Source organism: Sitophilus oryzae, unplaced genomic scaffold, assembly GCF_002938485.1.
Source record: "Sitophilus oryzae breed Bouriz unplaced genomic scaffold, Soryzae_2.0 scaffold_1829_pilon_pilon, whole genome shotgun sequence".
Lineage (NCBI taxonomy): Eukaryota > Metazoa > Arthropoda > Insecta > Coleoptera > Curculionidae > Sitophilus > Sitophilus oryzae.
In genome coordinates this window covers 12,107-21,485 of record NW_022146534.1, presented here as the reverse complement: position 1 = coordinate 21,485, position 9,379 = coordinate 12,107, and the positions used below count along the sequence as shown (strand labels likewise).

Genomic DNA, 9,379 nt, shown 5'->3' with positions numbered 1-9,379 from the left:
TATTTAATTATGCAATTAATCAACGGTAAGTAAATAGATTTAAAGTAAGTTAATAAAAATATAATATATGAAATCTGACCTGATTATCCGGTGAAATTCTAGGCTTTGGCTCGTCCTTCTAGATGGTGTGTGGACGTTAGGTGTGGGAGCTCATCCCCAATCTACCACAGCTTCGAACAGCCCTTTACAATACGACCAGCCATGTGGAAATCAACATGGATCATAGATATAGGCTCTTGTAACTGAAACCACCAATCACGACATATAACTCGCCATGTAACTGGACGGTAAAACCCTCACAATGCTGAGGTTTACTCAAAAATTAAATTTATGACAGGACAACCAAAACCACGTTTAGAAAATCACCAAAATACCCATGAAAACTAAAAATTGATTCCTTCCCCAAATGCCTGAACCATTAGGACTACATTCCAAAGGTTAATAGAATTAAAAAGTTGAAACTTTTTCGGATGACTTCAGATAAGTTGGTCGATGTCTAAGCCACGAAATCTGAATCAAAAATGGTGACTTCCGATAGTCAAAAAGATGCTCTAGTTCTGCGCCGACAAGAACAAGTAGATCAACAGAGTAGCCGAAATTAGTTAGAACTAATTCGGTAGGCTGTATGTTGGGTTGCCAATGGTATCGTTTTATTAAAACGTTACAATGTTTCTTATACATATCCTAAATATTGTAGTGTTATTATGTAGTAGTGTTAAAAAATACTACACTATAAATAATAATTTTAACACTATATATATTGTGTTAAAAAATCACGAAATTGTCGCATTCCAAAAATTTTTATATTTTTTTGTACTAAATCAATACATATAAAAAGTAGTAGGTATTATTATTGGAAACAATTTTGAAAGGGATAAAATCCAGTTCTTTTAGTACAACTATATACGAAGGCTAAAACAAACAGACCTGAAGAAAAAATAAATCAAATGTCAAATAGAACTGTTTTTCGAACGCAAAGTAAATGTTTCCTATCCCAAAACCGGTGACATGGGTCGCTTAGTGTAACTCAAATAACAGGCCAATTTGTGTTATTGAAAAAATATATTTCATTCTTTCTCTTTTTTAATGGCCGACTGACTAACTCAAACAGAAGAATAAAAAATGAGTGGAGGAAATGAAAAAGAAGCCCGAAATAATGTTTCCTGCTGTGTTTCCTTTATTTTGACAAAATTAAGACACGCTTGAGAAAAGGCAAGATAGAAAAACAATATCCTGTAACAGTTGACGTGGTAGCTTTTATTAAATTGTCTTGTCTTGTGTGAAATATGGGTTTTTAGTTATTTGTGTTTTTTTCCGATTGATGATAAACAACGTACTGGAACGCAGTGGCGGCACGTGAGTTCTGAAGGAGAGTGGGTAAGCCTCCACATATAGAACTCCAATGCAAGGACATCGAATTAGCGACTCATCAACTGGAGGGAGGAGGGTCATGGTCAGATCCTTACAATAGGATTTGACCTCATATATCTTCTATTATAGATTGGGGACAACACTAGTATTAGGTCTAAGGAGAGAACAAGTTAAAGAGGTAGAGAAACTGTAGAGAGCCTTCAGTTCACGGTACCTCAGCCGAAGACAAGCTCCTCGACCGTGAAGAGCACGAGGGACCAAACTCCAACTGTGGAAGGATGTATACTCGCAGGAAAAACATCTGTTGTCAGAGGAGGATGGAAAATACCCTGTGTCCCCTACATATCTCATCATTCATCTTTAGTGAACACTGGATGAAACAAAAATTAAAGGCAATATATATTTATTATTTATATTGAATGATTCTTTCAAGATGATCATCAAAATTCACAAATGTAAAAAAGCATTTAGCCGATTAGTCGCTAAAAAAGAAAGTATAGTGACGTTGAGATTTAAACTTAAACTATTTCAATTAACGGCAAAGACAAACATTTCACATTGACAATTTATATTAATAGCTCTCATCATTCCCCTCAAGCCATCAAATTGAAGTATTTACCCAGGAATAATTAATAATTTATAATTAATAAAGGTACAGATTGAGTTATATGTATAATACAGCTTGTAACTAATTGAAGCCTCAAACTTCAATAATGCTTGTTTAATAGTTAGTTAACAAATCGAGTAAATCCGATATCTAGTTTGAGCAATACAATGAAAATTAATGGCAATGATGTTCAAGTTGACTCAGCATTACTATTTCAAAGAATTATTTGCACCGTTCATTCTAGCCTGGAATTAAAAAAGTGCTTTAGTTTCGAATTAGCTTCAGTACCTCTTTCTCTTTTCGATGCAAAAGGTCTAATGAAGAAAACTAATAAAGCAGCTTTATACCAGATTGCCAATAAAGTTCCAGAACGAGACCATATTTTTGAAAACAGCGAGTATATCATTGATGGAGGATATTTGCTTTGCCGCCTAATATAGCCAAAGAAAGGGACATTTAGCATTGTTTACAACGCTTACGTTAGTTACATTAAAAAACATTATGGGAATAGAGTAATAGTCGTGTTTAATGGTTATATAGAAAATGCAAACAGCACGAAGAGCCTAGAACGACAGAGGCGGCTACTTCAAAAAGCTGTCCTCAAATTATGTTGACTATGACGAGATACTGTTGTCTCTGAAACTCAGCAGAACTTCCTAAGTAATTTGTTTAACAAAGAACGTTTAATCACAGAACTAGTAAACAAATTTAGGAAAGAAGGTATAGTATTTATTGCTGCGGATGACGCCGATTTATTAATAATTCAAACTGCTATAGAAAAATCTAATAATTGCGAGACAACAGTTATAGTAGGGCAAGATATTGACCTGCTAGTTCTTCTTATTGCTCTTTCTCCCTCTGATAAAGATATCAAATTTTTAAAAGAAAAACAGGGTAATACTTGTAAAAGGATTTATTAGCGGTTGTGACACGACAACCTCGGCTTTTTTCCAAAGGAAAGTTTAATTCAATCAATGTATTCGCTAAAAGAAGCGATTTACAACATATTGTGCAAACTTTAAATAATGAGAGATCTACTCATGAAGAAATTGCAAACGTAGGAGAGCAATTTATTTTAGCTTTATACAACTGTACCTCAGCAGAAAGCAGTCTAGATGAATACCGATTTATGTACTTCAACAAACTTGTTGGTAAAGCCAACAATATTGTCATGTTGTCAAAACTACCACCAACTTCTGCTGCAGCTCGGCAACACTCGTATCGGGTTTTTCACCAAATTCAAATATGGAGAGGAGTTATGCTCGAACCTACTGAGTGGGGGTGGAAAAAAGTTGGCGGTATATTAACCCCAACAATGATAGACAAAGAGCCAGCCCCCGCATCTGTTTTAACGCTTATTTCACGGTGGTGCTTATTAAGGTGCGAATACAGATGTAGCTCCAGAAGGGCAGGTTTGCGTTGCTTTACAATGTGTTATCATTGCCATGGACAGTCATGCTTGAATGTTGAACTTGTGGAAGATGACGAAGATTACTAGTTAACATTTGTTAATTAGTGGATTAGGCCTACAGGGAATACCACTTTAAAAAAAAAACGCATCAAATACTTTACATCTAGGGAGATGTGGAAATAAGTACAAATCACCCTTTTTATAGGGGTAGGGGAGTGTGAGAGAAGAACGTATATTAAAATTCTAAGTATAATTTAGTGGTTACTGCTTTTTGTTAGCGTTAAACATTAAACTTTAAATTAGATTGAACTGCAGATAGCGCTAGTCATAACCAACCCTTATATTTGCGCCCTATTTGCCACTTTATTATTAACTTTAGAACAAAAATGTAATTATCTTTTTGATAGAGAATTTTATGAAGAACAATTTTCTATATAGGTATTTTTGTCGAGAATTGCACCATGAATTTTGTCGGATATATCGCAATTTTAGCCATAATATTACTGAACTAATGAGGGCCTAAGTTATGCTTTCTAATTTCCTAATATTGTCCTATTTCGGGTTTGGTATTCCTCTATAGGTTTCTTAATTCCTCGTAGGTACCATGCTGTAATTTTTGTGGTCCGTTCTTATTTTCAGGTGTCCTGCCCATTGCTATTTGAAGGATGTGACTCTGTGGATAATCATCTACTACCTGGGTCTTTTGTCGTATCCCCCCACTCTATTCTTGAACGGTCTCTCTTGGGTATTCCCAGCATATTTCGTTCCATAGGACGTTGTGCGACCTGCAGTTCTATACTATGATGTCCGTTTTAATTGTCCAGGTTTCGTATTCATATGTCATAACAGGTAGTACACATTGGTCGAATGTTTTCTTCTTTAGATAGAGTGACATTCTAGATTTGAATATAATTGAGTTTCTTCCATAGGTACTCACTCCATGCTAACTTAATTCCTCTGTTCATTTCTGGTAGTAGGGATCCCGAGTTATGTATTAGTTGTCCCACCTATCGATTACTTTTCAAATAAAACTTTCAATCGCTATATGCTGAATATGCATAACATGTCAATTTCACGCATGTTGTCATTTTTCGTAAGATTTATTTTACTACTTCGCCTGATCGTTGCTTTTACTGCTCATCAGAATATTCTTCTCTCTAACTGGTCAAACCTTTGCCGCCCGCACTCTTCATTTCCATACATCAAAGATATTGGGTTGATATTAAATGAAATAATCATATCAAATATTACGAGAGCAAAGGTTTTATGTTCATCGGTATTTTTTTAGGGATTGAAAGTAAAGCTTTCAAAGCTACAGAAATGTACAGTATCAGGGATTATCTGTGGATTTTTTGGGGAGGATTTGTCTGTTATTTTTCTGTACATGTAGCAGATTTAAGCAGATTATTCCATTCGGACAGATTTAAACCAGAGAGGAATTTTAATTCGCAGTAGCTAAATATTTGATTTGAACATTGGTGTACTTAAAAATCAATGCCTTTTTTAAGCACGTAGGTTAAATGTTAGATTTAACTCGCTTTTAAATAATATACTTTTTTTAGATAGTATTTACTTTAGAAAGAACGGTGACTATTTGTCAGTAAGTATTGTTGAAACTAACATTTATATTTACCATTATATTAACAACTAAATGAAGAAGTAGTTCACCGAAGTTATGCGACATTAGGTGATCGGAATATCGAGACAGATGAACGTCTCAAAGTCGTGCTGTCGTCGTTTCAAAGCACGAGTGATCAGGATATTGAGACGCATTGCTGATTCACCCCTGTTAGAGACGAATATCTTATATGAGTCAATTGAGACACCCGCTAAGATGGTTTAGGCCATTCGGCTCAGGATTGCGGTTCCATTATGACAGCAAAAAGAACGTTAATAGTTTTTTATAACGCTTAGTCATAAAGTTATATGATCTCACTGCATTATGTTTCTATACCTGTCAACCAACTTCAATTCTACCAAATTAAAGTTTTAATTATAAATTCCACATGTCTGTTAATTTCCTTGAAATTAATTCATTGCAATAAATGAGTTTCAGTATGATATTCTGCATTAAATTTTGGTTTTAACGAATGCATTATTGTTTCAGGTTGTACAAGAGTATGAAAGAGCTGTCATCTTTCGCTTGGGTCGGCTATTGTCAGGAGGCGCCAAAGGTCCCGGTAAGTATAACTACAACATTTAAAATTGCATTATAATAATAGTTATTAGATCTTATGAAATAAAATATCAGCATTTCTCGAAGTTCTTGAGTGTTTATACATTTATGCTAGTTTATATAAAATGTATATATTGAAATAACATTTCAAATATATCATGTTTCGAATATACGGAGCGTCTGTCTTAAATAGGTGTAAATATTTTTAGAAATACATTTTCTCTTTGTCGTTTTTCTAATAAGTCCAAAATAGCGGAATTATTTTACATTTAGAATAATAAAATGTATAAATTTTGAAAACATTTGCTGCTTTCTGTTTTTCCTTCATCTAAATTTAATGTTGGTACTGCCTAATGTTGCCATGTTATCAAGATATGTTTTTAACCAAAAATAAAAAAAAAATCAATTTTTTTACAAAAAACATAAATACTCATAGACCGTGTTGACCCTCCTAAAATATTGCACTTATTTAACCTGTACATTGAATAATATATTATAAAGTAGTAATCCTTTGTTGTTTAATATTTCTAGTTTTTAATAATATCATTATCACAATCATTTTAAAAAGTTTCGTTTAAAAAACAACTACCGGAATTGTGAAAATTTCAATATTGTACAAAAGTGTAGTACAAATTAGTGATGTGTCGGCATTTGAGTAACGCGATTTTGGAGCGGTATTTTTTTGTAACGTCGTGTCGCGCTCCACAACGAATCAGGAACCTGTTACTGAAGAACGACGATCATAATGACGACAAAATTATAAATTATTTATAATTTGCAAATAAATTATTTATAATCGCTCTTGAAGTTAGCTCGAACCGTAGTAACCGCATAGCGACGTGTTTAGCTCCAGCCGTCGCGATTTCGTCGGTCGCCAACAGTAATATCTGGAACTGGTATGTCCGTAGCGCCGCGCGATCTCGATCGGGACCTGTTCGCTCCAGCTGTCGCGCTCCTAGAGTTGTAGTTCCCTGTCGCGAACAGAAGACGATCGACCTCGGCGTCGACCTACTTCGCTCCAGCCATCGCGCTCCTAGAGTTTTAGTTCCCTGTCGCGAACAGAAGTAACTGCTGTAACTGATTATCGACGCTCTACCTCGGTGGTGACGTAACTTCGCTCCAGCCGTCGTGCTCCTAGAGCCCTAGCTCCGTCTGTTGCGAACAGAAGTAACTGGTCCCTGCTGTAACTGGCTATCGACGCTCGACCTCGGCGGCTACGTACATCGTTCCAGCAGTCGCTGGAGCGCTTCAAGGGTTTCGGTTTTGCCTGTCGCGATTTGGTCGATTACTATTGGCGTTGGTGTTCCCGTAACAACGTTACTTTCGAAATAGCGATTTTTTGTATGTACTAGGCATGGCATAAAATAGTGTTGTTTGAAAGATGAAACGCAAAAGCAAATAAAATAAAATAAAAATATTTTATTTGCTTTTATACATTTATATAAGTTTTATTGTTTATATCTATTTTTAAGGTTAGGTTAGACCAATAAACAATTTTTTTTGACAGTGGTTTGGACTTTGCTCTTGATTTTAACATTAAATATATTATATTGCAACACATAAATGTGAGCCGTTCATTTTATTTAAACGAAAATTGACAAAGATAAAAAATAACAAGGAATGTCATAGTTTTTCTAAAAATGAGATAGATTAGCTATACACAATTATAAACTCGATATCTGGAAAATGAGTGGCGGATAAAAGTTACATTAATCTACAAATATAGATTTTTTTTTTTGAGGGGGTGGTAAAAAACCTTTTATAGGCGAGTGGTGCTCGTTCCCATCACCATCTCATAGAGATCATAGAGACGAACCCCAAACAGTGTGGGAGTCGAATTGTTACCCACTAAAAAGTCCACCTCCGAGGAGTCAGCTCCTCCTCTCCCCCTTACCCGAAACCGCCGCATGGCATTACTTCGGGTTCGTACGTGATCTTGGGGTTTATATCTTATCTATGTTATTTTTTATCTATATTCTATTCTATTTTTTTTTAGGATTTCTTGCCTTTTCATCTTTTCCTATCTCTATTATTATTTCTTTCATAAATGCCTCTACCTTTCCCCATATTTCGCTAGTTTTGGTCATTTTCATAATCAAGGTGTCCGAAGTTAACATTCCTACATCCGACAATAAGGCAGACCTTCCGTTTTCCCATCTCGGACAACAGAACAACGTGTGCTCGGCATCGTCGATTTCGTCGCAGTACATGCAGTTGCCATTTCGTATTTTCTTTATTCTGTGCAAGAAGTCCATGAAGACTCCATGCCCGGAAAGAAACTGCGTAATGTAATAGTCCACGTCTCCGTGTTTCCTACTTGTCCAGTCCTCCACGTTGTGTATTAACTTTCTAGTCCACCTTCTCTTGTCGGATGTATCCCACTCCTCTTGCCATTTTTGATAGGTACCTCGTCGTTGATAGTTTTTCACCTCATCGTTAATCTCTGCTTTGACATATAACTCTCGCTTTTCCTCAGCTGCTAAATGCAGCGGGATCAGTCCAGCTATAACCAACACGGCATCTGTTGATATCGTATGATACGCTGAACAGATCCTTAGGGCCATTTTTCTCTGTTGGAAAGCAATATATTTTTCGTCCGTCGGAATTTTAGTGCCTCGACCCATACAGGAGCGCCGTATAGAATTATATTTTGCATTGATACCGCAAGAACTTTTCTTTTTTTTGAGGACGGTCCTTTTAGGTTCGGAAGTAGTCCACATATAGCTTTGACAGTTCTGTTTGCTTTTCCGCAAGCATCTTTTACATGTTGACTGTAAGTTAGCCCAATATCTAGTATTATTCCGAGGTATTTCACTGTATTTAGTTGGTTTAACGTACTTCCCACCGACTTTAAATTGTATACCACCTATCTTTGTCTTTCGGTTTAGAAGAATAGCAGTTGTTTTCTCTGGTGCAACTTCCAACTGGTTTTGATTCATCCACAAGTATATATAGTATAAAGCCTCTTCGGTTTTGCGTATCATTCCTTCGGAGGTTTCAGCTGTGGTTAATACAGCCAGATCATCTGCGTAGCAGATTATTTTTACTCCTTGAGGCATCCTTATTTTCATTACGTCATCGTAAAGGATGTTCCAAAGGGTAGCACCCAAAACCGATCCCTGGAGTACGCCTCCCCCAACACAAATATAGATAAGTTAGATATATTTTTACGAGGACCGCAACACTTTGGAAGTCGGAACCTCGGTTACAAAATCGCGGTATTTTTCTGGAATGTGTCGCTATTGTAACGCGACTCATGTGGAACAGGTATTCCCATCACTAGTACAAATATAATAATATAATTTCACAGGAGTTTTGATTCAAACAAGATGTGAATCAAGAACAGCAATTACTGTTCAGTAAAAATTTGTGATAAATTATTGTAATTATAGCAACAATTATTGCCCTTCTTATATTTCCATGTTCAAAAACCGAATTGACTCCTTAGTGAACACCTCATTAGATTGATGCTAAGAAACAACAGCGAATGCAGGTTCTGTATGTAAAATGGGGAAACACCAGAACACCTCATCACTGAGTGCACCGGTACGACAACCATTCGTGCCATAAACTTTGGTACGACTGATATCGGAGATGGAGAACTAACCTCTGTAAAACCATCTCAGATACTGGCTTTTGTCAAAGCTCTTAGACTGTATGGTGAGTTATAACTCAAGAAAGGGAGACACAACAGATTTATAAGGCCGCAGTGATTAACTATCGCCTTCGTATGCAATCCATATCTATATCCTATCCAGAAATATATAATTTTCAATTTCTGTATTATTCGACGAAAAATATCACACGTATTTTC

At 36.0% G+C, this 9,379-nt stretch overlaps 1 protein-coding gene across 1 annotated transcript; it reads right to left on the bottom strand.

The window, feature by feature from the left end:
• Window positions 1-7,547: 7,547 nt before the first annotated feature.
• Window positions 7,548-8,624, bottom strand: LOC115883216. Its single transcript, XM_030901538.1, has one exon. It carries the CDS (start codon window positions 8,622-8,624, stop codon window positions 7,548-7,550), a length of 1,077 nt encoding a protein of 358 aa, XP_030757398.1.
• Between the last annotated feature and the right edge of the window lie 755 nt (window positions 8,625-9,379).

Coding starts and splice junctions, on each gene's coding strand:
- LOC115883216 (XM_030901538.1), bottom strand. CDS start 8,624: ATGCCTCAAGGAGTAAAAATAATCTGCTACGCAGATGATCTGGCTGTA.